This window comes from Strigops habroptila, chromosome 11, assembly GCF_004027225.2.
Source record: "Strigops habroptila isolate Jane chromosome 11, bStrHab1.2.pri, whole genome shotgun sequence".
Taxonomy (NCBI): domain Eukaryota; kingdom Metazoa; phylum Chordata; class Aves; order Psittaciformes; family Psittacidae; genus Strigops; species Strigops habroptila.
In genome coordinates, this window is record NC_046360.1 from 3966554 (window position 1) to 3989698 (window position 23145).

General features: G+C 48.7%; 1 protein-coding gene across 12 annotated transcripts in view; it reads right to left on the minus strand.

The window, feature by feature from the left end:
• Positions 1–23145, minus strand: part of NCOR2 (nuclear receptor corepressor 2) — a 236808-nt gene that overhangs the window by 161587 nt on the left and 52076 nt on the right. For all 12 annotated transcript variants that reach the window (XM_030501177.1, XM_030501167.1, XM_030501179.1 and 9 more), the window contains exon 2: positions 3093–3289. In XM_030501177.1, the coding sequence (XP_030357037.1) occupies positions 3093–3197 (105 nt within the window). In that variant the 5' untranslated portion in view covers positions 3198–3289. The remainder of the gene's footprint in view (positions 1–3092; positions 3290–23145) is intronic.

The following is a 23145-nucleotide window of genomic DNA, read 5'->3' on the forward strand; positions in this document are numbered from 1 at the left end:
ACTGGATATTTTTTGGTATGATGGAATTATACTGAGGATCATTATAAAACATCACACCATTTCCACATCCAGCCTTCCTGGGACCAGACGTGTCTCAGTGAGGAGGAGGAAGAGGACGACAACACCCCAATATGGCTGGGGACCAACCTACCCTGTGGAAGAGCCTGTTCACTGCATCACCCATTAGAGCTCACTCTGCATCAGAGCCACGGGCTCACAGCCCTGCCCAAAGCTGGCACCTGAGAGTGAAACCAGCCAACAAACATCCTCACTTGACCAGTCCTGGCTCTGCAAGCTCCAAACCCAGCAGTAACTCCTGGAATGCATTGCTGGGAGATGGTGCCCATATGTACAAAGCATGTTTCTGCTTATTCACTTGAAATGCATCTTTCCACCCTCATTTTGTTGGATATTCCCTTGGGGTTTACGCAATGGGAAAAGAAAAACACCCAAGCCTGCTCCCACCGCTTCCTGCCCCTCCACAGCATCCCCTCTCGCTTGCCTCATCTGTGAAATCAAACAGCTGCAATCCTTTAAATCACTTTTCATGAAGTGTCTCCGAGCCTAAAATAACGTCACGGCTCATTTCTGGGCTCGGCATTCCTGCTGCGCCGATCCCTGGGCGCGACCGCCACACTTGGAATGGGATCATGTATACATATTAGAACAGCATTCGCAGCCCTGCTGCGCTCAGCCCCAGGAGCTGACCCAGGGCGTTCCCACCGCCAGGATAAGGATCCTTAGGCTGACGAATTCCCAGTTCTCAGGAAAGGATGTCTTGGAATGCAGCAAACCAGAACCAGAATCTACTTACATGCAAGACATGCTGGTGTCAGGTTGGTTTTGGCCTCTCTTGCTTTCTTCCAAACAAGCTCTCACTGTGCAAACACACCCCATGACAAAACTGACCTGGCCAAGACATGCAAGCAAATACCACTGACTTTTAATATTAAACAGCACACTAACTTCAAAGCAACTGGGCTCTCCTCTCCCAAGCAATCCCACCAGAGATCAGCTCCAGCCCCAGAGCCATGGCCGGGTTCCAGCTCGTGGTGCTGCCAAGCAAGAGACACGTGTTTGCCAACAGCTGAGAGCAGCAGGGCAGATCATGCAGGGACACGCTCCATGGAACGCTCTGCCTGCCCTCCCCAGGAGAGGAAAGAGGAGGTTTATGTGGGGCTGGCACACTTGTGACAAGAGGAGCCTTTCGGCTTCCCATCCAAATAGATCTCAGCTCAGACCCCTCTTGCATCCAGACACCTATAAGGTATCACATGGCTTCGGAAGATTACATGTGGCTGCAAAAATAGCTTCTGGAAGCCAATGCCAGCAACTTCTTCCAACATTAATACGGTAGAATAAAACCAGTATTCACTGTAGCCAGAGAGTAGGGCAGGCTGGAGAAACCCTGAGCTCCATATGACCTGCAAACAACTGCCCCGCTTGGTTCATCCTGCTCTAACACTAAAGGGAAAGTAACCGGGGTTTGCAGGAGACAAGGACTCAGCACCCCAAGTCCAGGAGCCTTTCACACTCTTTTAAATTCAGTCTCCACTTTGGGTATTGAGGTTTTTGGGTTTGTTTTTAAATCAGAGCTCTGCAACAACTGCAGATCTCACTCAGCTGGTCACATCCTCCTCCTGCTCTGATAAAAAGAGAACTGGGATTTTCTTTCCGAGACAAATGCTCTCGTTCTGTCCCACCTCCCAGACAAACACGCTCGCACTGATGGAAGCAAAGCTCCCATAAACCGAACCAGGTCAGCATGTCTCACAGCCTGGATGAAAAGCTGCTTTGTGCAGAAGCACGCAGGCCCCGAGCGATGTGGATGAGCCAGCTGAGGCAGCCAAAAGCTTGTCCTGCGCCCTCCTTAACGCTTCTATTTCAAAGCCTTTCCCAACTCCAGCTCTGCTCCCTGTGCCGCTCTGCTGAAGCCCAGCAAAGAGGGCAAATGAGGGAATTACACCCCTCTGCTGACACTTCATGGGTTTCCAGGCTTTCAAGTCAAATCCTAAAATCATCACAGCGGGAATTTTACCATTCAATAGCCATCACTGTCAGAAACGTAACCCCAAGACAAGGCCTCCTCACTGACTTGTGTTACAAGCCCCTTCCTGGCCATGGCCACTTCACTGTAACCCACCAAGCAGCAGCTCCAAAGAGCAGCCTTGGAAGTGTGTGCCACGCTCCACACCTAATAAGATTCATTTAAGCAGCTTGAGCTGACTAAAGCTCTCCACTAAGGAGAGGGGTTTTTTCTGTTAAGGGCTTAAACCTAAAACATTTAACCATTCAGGATGAGCAAGCTCAGGCGTGAGTGATAGGCACGGAGAGGAGAGGCTGGATCTGGGTGAATTAACCTGTGCAAGCTGCAGCAGATTCAACAAAACACAGCCAACAAATCACCACCAGCTCATGCCTTGATCCAAGAGGAGACAAAGAAGTCACGGGTAAGAGAAGGGGAAAAGTGGGGAAGGATAAAATGGAAGAACCACAGCAGCTCAGTCTTCTCCTTGCTACCACCAACCAGGAACACCACATAGAGAAGGACAGATCTCCTGATGGAAGGGCAGGTTCACCCCCAGCTATCATCTGCCTGGAAGTGAGGAGAGCTCCCCCATGGGTGTGAGGAGCAAGGACCAGGCTCATGGTAAGGTCACACACAGGAGAGGATGCTCATTCCCTTGTGATTCAAGGCCACGCCAAAGAGGGCTGGAGGCCACGTGCTCTGCTCCACATGGATTACACCTTCCCCTCTCCCCCACAAGCTGTTTGCTGCATCTAACCAAGGGTGCTCCTGCCAGGAAGACAAATGGACTTGGGTGCTGAGAAGTGATGAGCCAGAGAACCATGAGCACCACCAGGAAGAGGCTGGAAAGGGAGAGAAAATATGAGCGTGCCACATGGAAAAACAAAAGAGGATCCCACAAGAGAGGAATGATGAAATCCTGTACCACAGGCACGGAAACAGTCTGATTTCTGTGTAACAGCCATATCCGAGACCAGCGCAGCTGAACCACTGCCCCAGTGACAGTGTCATGACACACAGCCCCTACCCCGTGAGGGGAGGGAAGGAAAGCCTCTTGCCTTACCGCATGTGGTCGAGCAATCTGAACCGGGTAGGACATGGCGTGCGGCGCGTAGCGCGGCTCGGCGGCGCGCCAGCTCTGCGTCACGGGCTGCGTAGATCCAGACATCTCGGAAGGGCTGCTTCCAAATGACCGGCAAAGGATTAGGAGAGGCGAGAGCTCCTCGGCATCATGTGTGTGCTGTCCACGTCACACAACAACTGGAAGCAAACAGGAAAGCAGCGGGTTAATAGTCAGTCAACCATGGTCCCGTGAGACAACCGAACATCAAGGCTTAGGTGATCGCCAGAACCTGACTGCCCTCAACTCTCCGGTAGTCCCACTTTCCACTTGGCAAACACCACTGACAAGTTTCTGTTGTGGATTGCTCCCATCACAGACAAGTCCAAGTATAAGATTATCCCAAATCCGTCCCACCTGATTGCTCTGGAAAGCCTTCCCCCAACATCTGCAAACTGACTGTAATTTGTTTTGTTGATCTATGTCTCCCAGTCTCTTGGGACAGGTATTTTTTTGGGGGGTAACTTAGTTCCCAAAAACACAAACTGGAGTCTTGGCGCTTCAAAAGGTCCAGAGGCACAAAAAGTCCCTGCTCAGCCCATCCTCTTCCCCATCCACACTCTCACACACAGAATTCCAAACTGATTTGGGTTGGAAAGGACCTTAAAGCTCATCCAGTTCCAACCCCCTGCCACGGGCAGGGACACCTTCCACTAGAGCAGGTTGCTCCAAGCCCCTGTGTCCAACCTGGCCTTGGAGGTTTGGGGCAGTATCTAAATCTTTTCCCAGCACACCAGCAGCAGAGAAAGCTTCCAGTGCCACCGGCTCCACAGCAGCCTCTCCCCACATTTTCATGGTCCCTTGCACAGGGTGCCAACGCAATTTCAACTGAAAGAGCAGTTGGTGCGTACAAAACCCAAGCAGGGGGGTGGGAAAGGAAAAAAAAAGAAACATAACCAAAAAAAGAGGAAGTTTTTCTACTTTTTTTTTCCTCCTCCTGTGAGACCACAGATCAGCCCGTGCTGATAAAGCACTTGCTATCTGCTGCAGGCAGGCAGCCTCGCTCAGCATCCACGCACTGCTCCCCAGCCAGACAGCAGATCAAACCGAGGCAACGGTCCCTGCAGGCTGGGCACGACAAACAGAGCAGCAATGGCAGGAGGGGAACAGCCTGAAGGCCTTACAAAGAGGACAAGTTCTACAAAACCAACATTTTCCAGCAAACCATCATTAAGACCTAAGGAGGATGGATGTGCAGAGACATCTCCGTGCTCCCAAGCCTCTTCAGCCAAAGGTATTTTGCCAAGCTCCCCAAGGGAAAACACACAGCAAGGTTTGGTGTTCAAGGCAGGAAAAGGGGGACAACCAGGTCCCCTCCTGCTTTCAGCTCACTCCCTGCACAGAGCTGGGGTACCCCAGCCCTGCATCCACGCATCACTGCCGAGCCCCAGGACACCTTACCTGCCACCCCGATCCTGGGAGCAACCGGACCTCATCCTGCACAGGGACAGGGTCCCCATCTGGAGCTCGGCATGCTCAGTGCAATCCACCCCTGGGACAGGAAAGCCCCAGCACACGCAGGGGAATTCAGAGGCACCCAGAAGGCAGCCGGGGTGTATTTATACTCCCAGTATGACTGCCCCACTTCCCCTCACGCTTCCGACTGGATGGGATTTTAATGGCCGATTCCCACCTGAAGCTGGGGGCCATGCAGGGAGCAGCACGCGGTCCAACATCCGCTCTGCTCACCCCAGGGACACTCCAGCACCCTCCTCCCAGCTCTCCTGCAGCCCACGTGTGCTTCTGCAGGGGCAAACCCTCCCTGCAGCAGCCGAGGATGCGAGCACGATGCTCTCAAGGGCTCCAAAAGCTTGCTGGGATCTGCAAAGTTCAAGGTACTTTCCTGATAACAGATTCATACTTGGACATCTTGGCTTGAAGCCACCCAAGAGTTAATTAGCACATGTAGAGATATCTATCTATTTTTATATATATATGTAGAGATATATATACACACACATGCCACATGTATACACACACTCCATGTTGGAGGTCCTAGAGCCCTTGACAGCTTTCAGCAAGCCAACTGCTTCCCTGGAAGCTCAGCACATAGACCAGACCATGCTGTGGTAGGTGTCTACCAGTAAAAGGGGGATGGTTTTTCTTTATTTAAACTCTTCAGATCGGAAGTTCAGCTTTAAAACTCAGCACCAAGTGCAAAGCCACACGGTTTCAAGCTCTAGAATAGTTTAAAAGCTTTTATGCTTCTTCCTGTGCAGAGAGAAAAAATTCACTCTCTACTAGAGGGATATTCACACGTGGGGTGAAATTAGAGGGGACAACAAAACCCTCCTGCACCAGACCATGCTGTGCTGGTGGTATGCACTAACCACACACTAGCAGGACCAAGCAAGGTTTTTTTCCTTACCAAGGGCAGCAAACTACCTTTGTCTCAGAGTAAAAACTCATGTGCTTGCAAACAGTCAAAGCACTGCCCATGCATCCCCACACCTGCAAACCATGGAGCAGCAAGATCTCAGTGCAAGTCTAAGGCCCTGGATGCTCTCCACCACAGCTGGACTGGGGCTGGAGCCAAATGAGGTCACCAAAGCAGTGGGGCACTCCTATGGGGAGGATGATGCTCCATGGCCTGCCAGCAGGAGGGTGCTCCCACTGGGGAGCAAACTGGGAGCATAACATCTTGCTGGGGATGTACTGGTGCTGCTTCAGAGCTGGGTGCAACCGGGTGCTGCTGGGCCATCTATCCCAAGCAAAAGAACCCAGGGTGCCTCCTCATCCGCAACCCGTTAATAACTACTCTTAAGGGAGGAACACAAACAATAGGAGCAGATTAATGGAAATCAAAGAGTGCAGCCAGGCTCTTTAAATCTCTCAGATCGAACTGTTTGGTTCCTACTTTTCCTCAACTGATTTTGATGAGGAACAGACATTGTCTCACAGGAAAAGTATTTCCCCCCCGGTTGGAGTCTCCATCAGAGACTGCTTTATCCACAGACCTGTGTTAGCCATTATAGCACTAGGTATGAGCAGATTTACAGCCTCTGATTAGGAACAGGAGAAAGCTGGAGGTTACCAGCAAACCCAGCACCAGGGCTACAACAGGAAGCCAGAGCCGAGGAGGCTCCTGCACCCATTTATTCCCACCTCTGTGTGAGACTCCCAGGATCCTATCCCCACTGCTTCGGCAGCCTTTAAAACCTCCACCCTACTCCCCAGAGCAAACCACCACCTCCCTGCTCCTCTGTTTCTCCTCTTCGTGTGCCATTTACTGTCTAAAATAATTTCCCCATCACCTCTTCTCCCTAATTTACACCATGAAAGCACTCTACAAGCCATGGCAAGTTGCTGCAGGCTTGCTTGCACACAGAGGAGCTCTGCCTGGTCTCCTGGCTGGCCAAGTGCCTGCCAAGCACACACCAACCTGGGCACAGCCTGTGCTAATGGGGTCAAGCAGTCGTGTCCACCCCAAACGATGGGCACAGACAAGCTCACAACACCCCGCAGTCATCTACAAGGTCGCAGTCAACATCAGTTAGACACAGGGCTGTACACCTCTCTGCTGGTACTTCAGCCCAGGTCCTGACCACAGCAAAAGCATAGATTGATACAGTCAGGACCATGCAAAAGCCCTGCGTGCCTCAAGTAAGGCTTTGCAATTAAATTGAGTGGCAAAAAAACTAATTATCATCATTCAACACACTTGTTGCTCATCAAAGATAGAGCCAACCCTCCCAATCAGCACCATGCTCTCAAGGAGAGCCTGATTCCCAGAGGAAGATTTACATCCATGATATAAACGTGGGCCAGTTGCCGTAATTACCCCACGGCTTAGTTCATCTGTCTGAAAGCTGAGAACAAGATGACACTCCCAGCTCCCAGAAAATACCAGTTCATCCATCCTCAGAAGAGTATTAAAGATCCCAGTGAACACACACTGCTCAAGTGCAAAATAAACTGTTCTTAAAGCAAAGGCATGCTGAAATAAGATTAACGGGACATCTTGTTTAGGTCCAGAGTAATGCTACTCAACTTGTGCTCAATACCACAGATGGTCTACGCAAGACTTGAGGAGGCAGCCCACAAAATGACTGCAGAAGACATTATTAAAAGGCAGCAACTAGCACCACCAAGGCAAATAAGCAAAATGCTGCCAGCACTCACCAGGGCACATTTAATTGAAAAGTACTGACAATAAATCTAATGCTTAATTACATTAAATGATGCAAAGGTTGGGGAAAAAGCACTACGTCATCTTTACTAAATACGTGACAACTTTCCTCCTCAAACAAGAAAAGGTACATGTCCCTCCAGTCAACTCGTGTATTTTGAAATAAAACTTAAGGAGACCTGTATTTATAATGCTTAATTAATACCAAACTATAACCTCCAAGAGCCCAACCAACCCATGGTGCTTCAAATCACACACTTGTGTGCAGCACAGCAGAAGAGCGTGTTGCCTGTCAGCAGCCATCCCACGGCCAGTAACGGCACTGACATGCCAAACAGCTCTAGATCAAAACCAGACCTGAACAGCAGTTATGAGATTTACCCACACTTACTGTAAAGGACTAGTGGAAGCCAAAACAATTAAGATATGACAAAAATGGGTAGAGAGACATTCCTAAGAAACGCACCACAACGTAACGGTAATGGATTTGTCTAATCAATATGTGCATGAAATTTTCTTCCAAGACAGTTGACACTACACACAAATATTTGTACGTACTGTATCTATTAAGTCTTTTCAATAGGAAAGCAGGCTGTCTGCCATAAATTTAGGGCTCTATTCAGCATAACAAAGAAGATCATGTCAGTGTCTTGTCTGCAGCCTGGGAATCCACAGTAGTGTTCAATCACAGCGGGGTACAGAGGTTTTAAATTAAACTAGCAGCACAGGGTCAACAGGAAGGATCAGGCACATCCCGAGCTCCATGGCATGGAGGTGAGGTTACTTCAACCTCGGGGGTCAAGGCTTGTACCTCTGTGTGATCTGAATGCATTCTTCTTGCTTTGCAAGTGTAGGAAAGCAAAGCTGGATGGCGGCGCTCTGCATGTGATGGGCAGACCCTGCGCTTCCTCAGGCGCACCTCAAACAGCAGAACCCAAAGCAGCTCTTGCCCTGTTCCCCAGCTCACCCGCTGGCAGCAGCTCTCCTCCCGCTTCTCCTTTGTCCTGATGACTTCTGAACTGGATTAATCTCCCAGCCTGCCTGGCAGTGCAGATGCACAAGCCATTACAGCAGCAGATCTGAGGGAAGAAGGCGCTTTGCAGCGCCACGACAGAGCTGCCCGGGGCAGGCTGTTCCCCTTGTAAGAAGGTACAGCCGGTCCCTAAGGCCACAGAGGGGATGGCAGAAGCACAGGAGATGAAGTCTCTCGTCCTGGTTTGCTGCCTCCTTGCTGGAAGCCTCCAGGCTGCATCAGCTCTCCCACCACAGTACAGTTCCATGCAGAACCAGTTCTGATTCCTGACGAAAGGTGACTCGTCTGCCCTGCTCCTATCACTGCTCAAAGCGGCAAAGCAGGATTTGCAACTTGTATTTCTCCTTTCCAATCTTTCCAAGCTATTTTGGGCACAGGACCCATGTTTAGCTCTGCCCCGAGATAACCTTTGTCAGCGTTTGTGTACAGATCTTGGCACCGTGGAGCAAGGTCAGAGGGTTGGATTCTGCCAACCCCACTCCCGGTTGTGTGCCCAAAGGCTGCTCTCAGCAGCGACATGACGCCAGTCTGATGCTTCTGGCAGAGGAAAGTACGTGTTACCTGTGTCATTCAACTCCTCCCTCGATCAGACCCCAATTCTCAGTAGCATAATCTGGTTTCTTGGGAGCAGAGGAGACATCCACACCACCAGCCCCAGCATGGACACCCCTTGTCAGACGAGCGCTTGCAATGCATTTCACACGGTTTAACCACCTCCCAGCCCTCGGCAAAGCGGCTGCGAGTGACCTTGTGACAACTCCCAGAGGGGCACATATGTGCTTAAACGAACAAGACTGACCCATTTCTCTGCAGGAGCACTCGGCTGTCACTCCCCAGCTGCAGGGACATCCTCTTATTAACATACATGAGCCACACACTGAGTGCCAGCCTGGCCACGGCTCCAGCCTCAGGTCAGCATCAGCGTGGCTGGCCCAAGACTTTGCTTTTCAAACCCTGCCATAACATGCCTTTCCCTTTAGTTTCCCTATTCCCATTGTTGGATTTTCCCCTTCTTATCACTTTTAAGAACTTTAGCATCTCCTGGTCTCCTGTTTTTTTACAGTTGAGACAACCCATGGATCATCTGGATGCAATGGCAGAGCTGCTCCCATTACACAACAGCATCGCTGCTCCCATGCCAGAGCATCCACGGCCCTGCAAACCCATTCCATGCTGCTCCGTTGGGAAGCGGAGGGAGCTGGCACGCACATGGCCACACACAACCCACAGCTACTGACTGCAGTCCCAATGCCCAAAAGGGACACTTCAATAATTAAAGATACTGACGAGAAACAGGCAAAAAGAAACCCACAATGCAGAAAAAGGGAGGTGGGATTTGGATCCACGCACAGGCCATTCATGGAACAAAAGAGTTATTTTAAGTCTAGGCTGGAAATAGAAAACAAATTAGACAATGCGAGGCCTTTGTTGAAGATGATGTGCAAAGACAAATGGAGACGCCTGGAGAGGAAATGAGAAGAAACCCAAACACGAAACCACCCGGGTACTGGGACTGCAAAGGGAAACAGGGCAGGGGCATGAGGAGGAAAGGAAAGGAGTGACCATCAAGTGCCAGAGCACAGATTAGGCAGCCAAAAAGGAGGCACGTAAGAAAACCAGTCCAGGACAGCAAAAGCAAACCAGCAGAACTGACTAGTAAAAACCCAGGGATGGAAAAAACACTGAAGAAAATGGCCCGTTTTCAGATGGAAACCCAGCCCAAAGCTCCATATACAGAAATATGCACGAGCTGAAGCTAAAAGCACGACTGCTGAGGCAAGAGGGACTGTGCAAAGGCACAAACCAAATCTTCCTCCTGTCTTATCCAAATCCCTGTCTGGCAGCCTGAAATGCTGCAACTCTCCCCCCTGTGCTGCCACATCCAGCCAGGATCCAGGGCAACTCCAACCATGGGGCACTGCAGACAGCCTGTTCCAGGACAAAGCTCCTTCTCTCCTCACTCCCAGACCTCCATCACCCCCCGATCCTCTCCCTGCACACACTATACAACATGTTTTCCACGTCAGTCGCCCTCCCTCTTACATTAAACATGGGCTTAAATATTGTAACTGTTATGCAGTACTAATCTCAGTAATAAGCACACACAAGCAACTTTAAATCAAGGGGAAAAAAACCCTTACAATTCCTTGCCAAGGTGCAATAATGATATAGTAACCCTACGACTATTCCAGCCACGCTCCCAAGTACATTAAACAGCACATTAACAACCACGGCTGTAACAACACATCATCACTGCACCCATTCGCGGCTCCCAGGAGCTAACCTAAACCCCAGCCTCCCCAGATAAACAAGGCTTTTAAAATGCAAGGCAGATCACAAAGCACCTGCGAGGGGGTTTTTTGTATATATATTTTGCACAGAACACACTGCTCATTTGGTTTTCAAGCCCTTCAGTTCGTATTACTAAAGAGACAGGCCCTCTGATGTCTTGGGCACGTTCATGAAAGCTCGGGGAGTCATCTCCTTGAGATCCTTTTGTTGAACAAATTACTCAGCTCAGGAGTGACATTTTCGATTATTTACATCCTGAATAAAGGAGTGAAATTCATTTTCTGGAGTTGCTCAGATAAGTTCTTTGAGGCGGATCAGTACTGCTAAACATTTTCTCCTTTCGCATGTTCCCACTTTCAAAGACGACAAAACATCTTTGCCTCCTAAATTATTCCTTTTCTTTCATGATCCTCTAATGATTCAGGAGTCTAAACTTCACACGAGAATCTTTGAAGAGCACCGACTGCCAGCATAAAAGCTGAACTCTTGTGACAAACTGCACGATTTAATGCCTCCATAGGAAGACGTGCAAAAGGAACAAGAACTACCCTAGGGAACCAAAACAAAGCCCGCAAATAAATTAAATGACCTGTAAACCAAGGTACTCAAAAATATATGAGATGCTATGCAGCTGTGCCATAAAATACCCCTAAAGAAGGGAGTCGTTTGGGAGTGGAGCTGTTTTAAACTAACCCATTCTATCCCAGGCTTGCACTGCACCCTCTGTACTTACCCAGCACACCACTGCCCCTGGGATGCAGGATGGGAACTTAAGGAATGCTACCTTGATGCTCTGTCAAATACCAGCTTTGAACACTCCACCGGGCCTTTCTCCTCGCATCCCCTGGGTAATTACTAGCAGAGAGAGTCAATTTTAAGCCCAGGTTAATAACCGAATTCCAGCCATTTGCTCCTGCACATTGCTGCTGCTTTCATTCCTCCCCAGGAAAACCGATGTGAAGTTTAAGCTCGCTGGTGGCCCAGCGAGAGGAGCAGCTCATTAGTTCACAGCAGATCAGCCGGAGAGACAGGTCTAAGCGGTAGGAGCCATTAATTGGCCATGTTCTGCTTTCCTTGTCTAGGTAATTAATAGCTTCTAGACAGAAAGTCAAAGCCTCTCTAGAGGCACCAAAAAACCTTCAACATTTGCATACGACGTGCAGCACCTCACAGGACGCTGGACAGTCTGCAGAGGGAAAGGGGACGGGAGAACATCACCTCCATCCCTTTCTCAAACACCCCTGAACACACACCAACAGCCTATTTCAGCAAGAGCCCTGGCACACAGCAAGAGCTATGTGAAGGGCTTCACCCCTTCTACGTTCGCAGAGGAGTCTTAGCCTAGAAAGGAAGCTTGCACAGCTCCAGCTCCCTCCAACTTCACTCAGAGGCAAATGGCACTTTGCAGGAGCCAAGCTTTGGGTTATGTTTCCACAGACAGGCTTAGGAAGCAGATGGGGATTCCTGATGTGTTTAATAACTGAACCTGCAAGTGGGCAAACGGGATTTCAGCGCTTCCCTGCCAAGCTCTGCTGGCAACAAGCTGTCCAAAGCCACCAACCCATCTCCGGCAGATCAGGAGTCCTGGCTTTCTGATCTAGACACTCAAACTGGAACCCGGTTATACCCTTTGGAATTCGCCTTTCCTGGGCTTGCAGGAATGGTTTTCAGCCTGTCATTTACAGGCTTCTGGGAGCCTGTGGACAAGTTGAAGGAGTCCTTGAAGGGCAACTGAAACTCATGCTATAGAGGTGAGACATCTCAAAGGGTCTACTCTTCCATAGGGAAGCAGTAAGCACCAGCAAGATGGGGTCAGAAGCCTGTGATCTTCCTACCCCACTGTATGAGATGGAGGGAAGAGTTTTGCTTTGCTTCCCAGCAAAATGCCCAGTCCCTGGGCTATCAGTCCACCCTGTTTTGCAATTGATGAAGTCCAAGCTATTTATTAATAATAATTACTACTACTTAAGAAAAAACCCTCAGCTGCACACATCAAGCTGTTCCTAAGGTGACTCACCGGCCCCGATTCACTGCTGCTGCTGTGCAGGCACAAGCAGGTACTTCCCGTCACCCTGCACCTACCTGCCCTGGGGCTGAGGTTTCAGATGGTTCCTCACCCTCCAAACCCTTTAACCACACAGCAGAAACAAAGACAAACCACGAGGGAAACGTCTGACGCAGAGCAACCCTCATCAGCTGGGAGGCACCTCTCCTGGGCAAACAGAAGCTCTAACACAGTCATTTAATATGGACAAAAACTGGCCTGGACAAAAGCACCAGGGATTCTAGCAGAGGGGAATAGCAGAGTCATAGTCCCAAGGTCAATTACTGCTTTTGTGGAGCTATAGAAACAAATTACAGCATAATCATCTTTCCAGAGTCCATCTGGGGAGCACTTAAGGATGTTTCCCAGCACCTTCATGCATTGAGCTTATAACCTTGATGAAGGCCTCAGATTTAAATTAAGATGCACTCTGGTTACCCACAGCAAGAAAAGAGATAGCATCTGAAACTGTCTCTGCTAAGGCAATGAGCTTCCCTGGGTATCAACTTGATGCAGGACAGCTTACACAAGGATAACTAAGAGGATTACGTCCCCAAATCTCCATCACCTCTGCTTGGGCTGCTGAGCTGCTCATGAAGCAACTGCAATTAACAGCCCTGTATTTTAATGGGAGGAACCAGTGATGGATTTCACTTAAAATAGCTACAGTGTTCATGAGGGCTCTGTACTGAGATACAGACAGACCCATGGAGCCCTACAATCCCCCAAAGCCATGCACGGAACACGAATACAACCAGGCTGCTTTCCTGTGCTCTTCACACACCATATAACCTCCGCCATCGGGCACAGGCTGTCAACAGTGGTCCTGTGCTGCAGGTACAGTCTCCTAAACAGTCATACAAACTATTGTATGCAGGTGCTGTGACTTTGCAGACCATCCTCTTTGATGGAGCAAAAGCCTCCTGCCAAGCACAGACCCTGCCCTCACAGAGAAAACTGCTGCTGGAAAGGTACCAGGAAAAACCCCACACTTGTCCCAGGGAGAAGATAACACAGAAGTGAAGAGTTCAGGAAAAACCTAGAAAATGAAGCCCAGCGCTCTTTAAACAGCCAAGAGGCAACAAGGGCACTCCAAGTCACACAGGGGTTATTCCTCTACATGGCTGGTTAGTGTGTGTGAGTGTTCCTGGGATTTAGTTAGGATGGGGGAATTCCTTATTTATTCATCTTTTGAGCCCTAAGTCCAGAAGGATTCACACCAGTGGGTACCGATCACAGCTCAGCAGGCACAAACACACCAAACTGGAAACACAGCAAGTCTCTGGATTTCCCTTAAAATCCTATAGTAGATTCAGTGGTGAAGGTAGACGCATTCATGTGCTCATGCGTCTTAATATCCATCCTGTAGACATTAATACCAAAGTACCATGTACTTTACAAACTTATAAGGAATTTAAACAAGGAAACCCTGAGAAAAAGGATAACTCTCCCATCTTTAAGTCGGAAGGGAATTCTTATGGATGAACGTAACTGCCCGCATTCCTCCCTGTGAAGCGGTTGCATGCTTTACCCAGGAAATTCAGTCTGCTTTAACACAAAACGCTTACAATCTCAACAGAAGCAAGGAGAACTGCCTGCCCTGCGGAAGGAGCAATGTCATCCCCCCAGCAGCTGGGAAACAGTGGGTTTGCTATGCGATCACTGCCAGACTGTCCCAGCACTTCCAGAGCATCCTAGCAGCAGCTCCATGCACTCACGGGATGGAGATGACCCCAGTGGAAGGCTGCTGACTGAGGCTGGATATGGAGCTCCTTAGTCCTCCTCCCAGAGCTCTGGTTTAAGGGGTGTGGAATGGCTTAATTATGCCCCTCAAGGCAGGAAGAAGTCACTTGTCTTTAAACACTCAGACTTTTATTGAGTTAACATGTTTTAACAAGGTCAAGGCTTGAATGGTAAACTCTTACCCAAAGGGAAATTCGCTGCTTCCCCCCCTCGCAATTCATCAGCATCACCTGTGGTTTATTTCTAGAGCCCTGGGTTAAACTTCCCAGACAAAGACAAATCAAGGAAAAAGAAACATTTAAGCAGTCAGAAAGGGTAAATAAACTAAATAAACCTTCACTTTCTTCACCCTATCGCAGTGTGCCAGAGAAGCACCCAGCACTCAAACACAGTACCCACATGCATCCCCTTGGAGGGGGCTGCAGGCAGGATACCTTCATCTCCTGCCACACATAGGGGTAAGCCCTGGGAACTCCCCCTCAGTTTAAATCACTGCGGTCTCTGCAGTGAAAACAGCTGTAGAACAGCTGGCTGGGAACCAAACAACTGGGCACAGGCCACCAGAGCCAACTCCTTGTCCCCACATCTCCTAGGACGCGGCTGGTTAGTAGGGAATCTCCAGAAAGAAAGAAGTATTGCAGACAGATGCTAAAGATACAAACAAATAAATATTGCAGACAGATGCTAGAGGTAAGCAAATGAATGCTGAATTGTTTGACAACATGGAAGGAGAAATATAAATTGCAGCCTTCCCCTAAATCACCTCCCCGCTCCACCAGCCCAAAAAAAGACTTCACTGTTTTGTTTTTACATCAGCCACTACCAGGGCAAGACCATTCCCACATCCTGTGAATCCCCATGTGCTCATTTACATCCCTAGCCTTGTCACAACATTACCAAGCCTTACAAGCTCAGACTTCCAAGGACAAGCACAGCATTAGTCTTCAAACACACACCATTCATCAAGGTCATAGAGAGTAGATTTAGGTTCGATATTAGGCAGTTCTTCCCTGTGAGGGTGCTGAGGCACTGGCACAGGGTGCCCAGAGAAGCTGTGGCTGCCCCATCCCTGGCAGTGTTCAAGGCCAGGTTGGACACAGGGGCTTGGAGCAACCTGCTCTAGTGGAAGGTGTCCCTGCCCGTGGCAGGGGGTTGGAACTGCATGAGCTTTAAGGTCCCTTCCAACTCAAATCATTCAATGGTTCTGTAATAATTTACCCATATGCAGCAGAAAGTCACACGCCAGGCAGGAGTGGGGATGGATGAAAAGATGGCACATTAACAGCTCTTCCTTCCCAAATTTTACCTACTTCCTACAGCCCAATGAGAAGGGCAGAGCAGACACATTTGTCGCTCAACAAATGAGGTTTTAGTCATTGTCCACTTGAGCATCCCTCAGCAGTAGTTACTGACCTCAGCAGAAGTGACATCAATCGGACATAAAGCAGTTTTAATTCCTCCATGCAGGAGTTTGTACTGCTTTGACTGAATTTGCTTTTAAATCAGGGCTGCTTAAACTGGAGCAGGTTTCCTGCTGCGATTCAGATATCCCATTACACAGCTCAGCCCAGCAGCCAGCTCTGCGCAGCTCCAGTGAATGGAAAGTTGAGCACTCCATAGAAAAAATGCTTCTGCACACAGACAAAGGAGGCAGACTTAAAAAAAACACATCCCCTGTAGTCTTGTGTGTGCAGAATTTACCTTTTGATTTTGGTACTTGGCTAAATAAAGGTAAATCCAGGTTGGATGAAGCTTAGAGCAACCTGATCCAGTGGAAGGTATGAGGGACAGGGAGGATGGAACTAGGTGATCTTTAAGGTCCTTTCCAAGCCAAACCATTTTAGGGAAACCCAGGAAGACAACACACCTCTAGACACAAAGCAGGAGGCAGAACTTAGCCTGCACCTATTCTCTTTCAGGGCAACTTTCCCTTCTCCCACATGCAGCCCAGCCTCTTCAACTAACTTCATCTTTGGCATCACATGCTTCCACACAAGCCATCCTCCTACTCCTAGGACTTCCAGCTCCCTCAGCACAGCTCTAACAGGGAGCCAGGCCAGCCAGGATCTGTGTAACAGTCACAGCATCACCGGGGCTCTGCTCTGCATCAGCACAAAGCTCTCCCAAAGCTATTCCCAAGGCATCCACAGGCAGCAAGCAGGAGCAAGAGCATCACTTGCTGGTTCCCAGCTCTGGCAAGCATAAGATGGACCCGTTCCTCACTGGGAGCAGGGAGTGAGCGTTTTATCAGGGTACTCAATACCAGGTGATGACATTACACAGGCCAGTAATGCCAAAGCAAACAGGGTCCGTCTCAGCAGACAGGAGACCCACAAGGTAAACACACCACTGCCAGGTCACCAAGAGAGAGCACATTGTACTTCTGTGCCTTAAAACACACTAGGAACAATCTATAACAAGGTACTTAAAACTTCAACACATTTAAGGCCTAAAATCTAATTTTTCAACCTAATACCACAGTGTGTATTTTATTAGCTAGATGCTAATGGAGCTACAATACATCAGGTCACGTTTTAAAATTTACAAATAGTTTAAAAAGACTTTAATCAATCATTAAATAGGTGTTTTAATAAATGGCTAAATCAATCATTATAAGCCATAATATTAAAGTAAGCTATTGGACTTTATAATAATCTGCAATATCTCCAGCTGAGGTTCTCATATCTATCTAGAAGACATCATGGTGTCAGACGTGAAGAACAGAGCACATTATCTATCATTTCTTAACTCTTTGTATGTAGACTTTAATGTAAATACAGTCCATACATTGTCACACTTCATGTAGGTGATGTTTAAAATACAGAGGAAACATTGCAGAGCACTAAAAAGTGGTCCTTTGGGATGGCACTGGAGAATACTTAATAAAGTCAAAAGCTGCAGGCTAATTTCCCCTGGGAGTTCCCATTTAGAGCCTGTCGCAGCAAGAATCCATCACAGACAGCACTGGTTCACCCACACCAGAGAGAAAAACTACCTCCTCTTCCTTCCCCGTTGCCAGCCACCAGGATACCTTTGGTAAATGAAGGAAGCATCTCTTCCAAAGTGCTGCCTGCAGCACAACCCTGCCCAGCGGCTGCGAGCCACAGGCTTCAAACCTGAGTGTTCCCAGCTACTTCCAGGGGCTGCCAACATCCCTCCCGGAAAGGAGAGAGGGTGTCTGTCTGCTTGGATGCTCAGCTTGGAGGAAGGTCCAGAGCAGCCTGAGGCTGCATCCAGCACCAGTCACCCCCAGCTTGGAGCAATCAGGACTTCAGGGACTGCACGTTTCAGGTCCGACCCGCAATGGGAAGCCAAGAGTTTGCTCCACTGACCCAAAGAGGAGTTGACACTTGGGAGCAGCTATTCCCATCTCTGCTCGTTGGTTGCACACACAGTCTGTGCTCTCTCGTCCAACAGGGGAGTTTTGAAAGCAGACAGGCAAGGTGACCGAGCGAGCCTCACATCTTTAGATGGAGCTCATAACACTAAGGTATTTAGTGTAGCATTTCTCAAGGGATGAGGAGGAAAGAAGAAAAGCTATCCCACCATCCTCCCCTGCAGGGAGAGACCAGATGTCTCACCTGAGCTCAACCTGGGGCTGCTACGTGTCTGGGAAGAATGAGAGAAGAAAGAGCCAACCGAGTAGAAAGGGAAATACCTCTTCAACTCCAACAAGACAAGGTCCCTGCCAAGAAACACACCTCCAGTTCCTCATTTGCTTTACTGAGAGAAGCTAAAAACAACAAGCAGAGGCACACAGCTGGAGCAGATGGTTTTAATTCTTCACTTCTCACAAGCAGCAGCTCTTCCCCTCCTGCTCACCCACCTACCCTCTCTGCTGGCATCCAGTGCTGGAAGCGTGATGCCAAGAGATGGAGCAGAGCCCTTCCCCAGTGCCAGAGCCATCCCTTGTACTCCATCCCCAACATCCCTGGGATGGGCTGTGACCAAGCTCTTCTGCTTGCTCCTCCTCATCCTTCATGCCAGGTAACCTTTGTAAATACTTCTTAGCAATCCCAAAAAGCCAGCCAGGCTGCAAGAGATGCAGGAATTCTGTTTAAACACAGACTGATGCACTAAAATAACCCACCTCCCATGGCACCGCTGTTCTCTTTGACACACGAACCTAAAGGTCAGTTGTCAGGAGGTATTCAGATTTCAATGTAAACCCACTAAACCAAACCAATTTAAGGCTGTATCACTCCCATGTGTGTGATGAAGTGATGAAGCAAACCATCCTGTCTGCTGGTTGAAAAAGATGCTTTCAGGTCACTGTCCCTTATGCAACGAGAGCTACTCAGCTCAGATAAGATCAGCCACTAAGCGGGATTACAAATTTATCTTCCCCCAGTGGTGTGATCTTCCACTAATATTTATATCACAAAAAAACAACCGAGAAAATATTTTCAGAACTGCACTTTGAGTCACCAGCAAGGCACGAAATGCTCACACAGCAAAAGGCAAATCTTCTAACTGCAAGGGCAACGCAAACCACAGAGAGGGAGCACAAAACACCACAGCTCTGGTGTCAACAACAGCATGGGAAAACCCAGCTGAGATGCTGCCAATCAAACCAGTGGGGCTCGGTTTGGAGGGAAGATGTGAAGCATCCCCAGCTGACTCACGCCAAGGAGCCAGGATTTGATGCACTCCGCTTCCAATGGTACTTCTCCATACCTGCAACTTACATCTGGGCAGCACATGCCTGCCCCAGGACGTTAGAAATCAATATAGACACAGGATAAGACACCCAACCTCATCAGAGGAATAAGGGCAATTTCCACATTGACTCCCAGCCCATCGCATGCTCCCAGTGCTGCCTTCACTAGACACAGGGCAGGGGCAGCCCCAGGAGCAGCGCTGGCAGACAACTACCCTACGCCTCCTGGTGTGGGTGCAAAGCTTCAAACCAACATCAAAACTTGCAAATAAGCTTTTAGAGACCACAACTGCAATGCATAAGCCTCTACACCTAGCTGCAAGTTAGTGATTTTGAGTGCGAATCACAAGTATCTTCCAAAACGATGCTAGAAATTCAAACCTATATATGCAACTAACACCATTCAGGGATGCAGACTTCCCAGCTTCCCATCACCACTTGCACAAAGACTTCGATCTCATCTCACTGATCACTGCACCAGGCAATAGTGGACTACTCCATCAATGACATCACTGATCACAGTGCTGATTACATCATCATCCACAAGAGATTATGCAGCTTTCCAAGTGGAACCAGCAGCTTCTAAATAGCCTGCGTAGAGGAAGCCATGAAGGACATACGTATTTAAGAAGTCTCACGTTGTTAATTTAATGACAGAACTTTCAACACTATCTTTTGGAAATCTCAGTACATGGACAAAGTATTTTCACGTGCTGTTGCTAATGTCAGTGAGCCAGCACATGCTTATGGGAATATTTTGGTCCCTGGAAAAGTCACACACACTCTCATGGCAAGCGAAGGACTCTGCAACAAGGAGGCCAAGACTGAGACTTTGCATGACTGTAACCAAGATCATCATCATCCCTGGTCGCAGGGGAACAAACAACACAAGATTTGCCAAGCGCACAATAAAGAATGTGTGTGCTGAAGCATCTCTCTACAGAATGGGAAAAACACTTAGAAACGCCCATTTACATGACTCCCAATGGAAGGCATCAAAGTTTAATAACAGGAACTCAAACGAGAACCAAGCACCCGTTACAGAATCTGGCACTATGCGGCTGGGAACGTGAGAAGGACAGCGTTTTGCTGTCCCCATGCCACACACCAGCGTTGGATCTGTCACGGGTAACTGCTTCTTGCTCAGCCTTCCCTCCTCTGCATGGACTATTTGCAGCAACAGCATTAGAGCAACCATCAAGCAGATGCTTAAAAAATGCAGAATGACGTTCAAATGACATCTATCCATAAATCAGCCCAAACCACAAACATCTGAAGAAGATTTTCACTTAATCCAATTTACTGTAATCTCTCTCTTTAGTTAAAATGACAGAAATGTCAAAATGGGACTTTACTCCTCTGTCAAAGCATCTCATGGTAAAAAAGAAAATAAGCAGGCTCTCACGCGCAGCACCACTTATTAGGTTAGAGATGTCAAAACTGTACTTTGATTCTCACTATTAGCAGTCACATCCACATGCTGTGCCCTTCTGTTTCACTTCATTTCCCCCAAAAGCGAGCACAGAGCATATGCTTGATGCCAAGCACCATCTAAGCTAAAACTCAAGATACCCATTTCTTGTTGCCGATGACCCTGCGCCCATCTCTGCTTGAGGGCACGCAGCCCCTCCGAGGGTCTCTTCTATCACACACAAACAGCCTTATTTACCAGCAAAGGTCTCAGGAAGACTGTTTTGCTGCTTCCAAAACATAAAACAATGATCCACGACTTAACACACCAACCTTCAACTGCTTTCCTCGTCTCTCCATGCTAATTAGCTAAGAGGGTAATCGACTCACTGCCCTGGAGCTAAGCACGTGTGTGTCCATATATATATGTTTCTGTCTGTGAGCGTGTTATCTTTTTCCCCAATGGTCACAAAAATTAAGCCATTATCCAAGAGTCCAGGAAAGTGAAAGAAAAATATCTACTGTCAGGAGCGGGGTCTTCATGCATTATTTAACGAGAGCTCTGTTGGCAAAACTGGTGTTGTTTTTATATAAAAGCTAATAGAAATTGTACCTCCAGGTGTCAAAACACTGATGGTAATTCCTGCTGCCTCAGACATCTTGATGTTTCAATTTTAGCAGTGTGAGGAGCCTGCAGGGAATCCAAGAGGGTAAAGTGCTTGTACTCAAAGAGAAGCAGAGAGAAGGAGAGCCTTTTTATTTCTTTATAAAGGGCTCAGGGGAACAGTTCTACTCACTGGAATTATCAGATCTGGTTCCCCTGCTCCTTCCCTTCCTTGAAAGAGGAAAGAGCAAGATAGGCTAACAAGGAGTGATTGTATCATGTCGACAGGGAACAAAAAAAACCATCAACAAGGTTGCTGAGGAGAAGCATAAAGACAAAGATGAAGTGAACAGAAGATATCATTGGGATGCAGCAGCACAAGAGCAGCTGCAAGTACCAGGATGCTTAAGTGATGGAACTGCAATTTTAAAGTGGTTTTTTGGGGTGGTTTTTTGAAGTCCATGCCTAAAAGCACAGCAGCATGTTGGACCCCTCCCCAAGTCCCCTCTGGTATTAACTTCCAACTGCACTTCTTCATTTCCACCCTTGGTGCCAGGGAAGATCAGAGCTGTACCTACCCACACAAGACCAAAGCCAGCGCTGGGAAGCTTTAGATGTGCTGACACTGGTGCACCCAGGGCCCTCAGGTACTCATTTATATATGGAACAGCTACCTGCTAGCTTGCCTTTTAAAAAAGGATGTTAGTTCCCCACATCAGCAAATGGAAGCATCACCCAGATCTTTATTGTCCCTGCAAAGCACTGCAGATGCTGGCTGATCCACCAGTCCTGGTGTTTATTCTCTGCTCAGAAACCTCCCAGGGTGCAGATGACGTCTCCATTGCCTCCTCCCATCCTCTTCCCTCTTGTTAACCTTTTCACAGGTTCCTCCTGTAAAACAGGAGGTTCACTTTGTATAAGCCATGGTGGACGCGGCTGCCCACCTCTGGAACCCACTGCTGACAGCACTGATTGTGTATAGCACCCTCCAGCATTAGTACACTGGGGGATGAACCTGTAAAAGCAAACCCACGCTTCTACCCAGTGCAGGGCTTTCTGCCAGGGGTTTTCAAAGGTATTGATTTCAAATAAAAGTGATTGCCCATCTCTCTTGCTTTCTCTCTCTGCTATCTGCACACCTTCTGCTGTCCCACAACTCCTTTCTGATGCAGCAAAGATGGGATCATGCAGAACGGACTCAGCCCATTGCACCTCCCCAGAGCAACGATGGAGCAGTGAGAGCTAAAGATGCATAAAGGGTCCTCTTCCTGATCACATCTAGCACAGCAAACTCCAGCCAAAATCAGAGCTACAGCAAAGGCAGGAGAGCGGATCTGCACAGCCCTCAAAATCCACCCTCCTGAACTACAGCTTCTAGAGCAGCCCCAAGGACCACCTCATGGGCCAGGCGCATCCGTTTCCATATCGCTTCCACTATGGAAGGGGGACAGACAATGAGAAAACAATAGCCCAGGAATCTACAAGCAGCTCAGGATGGCATTCAAGGGGAAAAACCACAACTCCTCCAGGCAGCTGCTCAGCTAGAGGACACAAAGGTCCTGGAGATATCCTTCACTGGGTCAAACTCTCACAACCCCATTGCAAAAACAGCGCTGAGGAAATTCCCAAGGAAAAGCAAACGGATGCAAGAGCAAGCTCAGCCAAGGACTGAGAGAACTGCTGCCGTTCCCATTTCACCTAAGGACATGCCCAGCCCTTCACATACACACTCCCTCTACCTGGCACCCCACCGAGCAGCACAACGACCCCCTGGACCTGCATCCAAAGCATCCCAGGTCCTTGCACTGCTCCCCTCCCACCCGGATCTGCATCCTGCCAGGTTCTCCCAGACAGGCTCCTTCCCCACACACAAATCCTGCGCAGGCATCACGTACAGCTCACTAATGTTTCAGGGACTGGTGGTCATCACTCCCACCCACCCCAAGAGAGACATTTGTTGCCTTCTTGCTCCTCCAGCCACGTCTTGCAGCGCGTGGTATAAACTTTAAGAGGCAATGACCTCATTGGAGCGGGGAAGAGCGAGGCGGGGGAACTGGCTACGCGCCACCTTCTCATTTTTC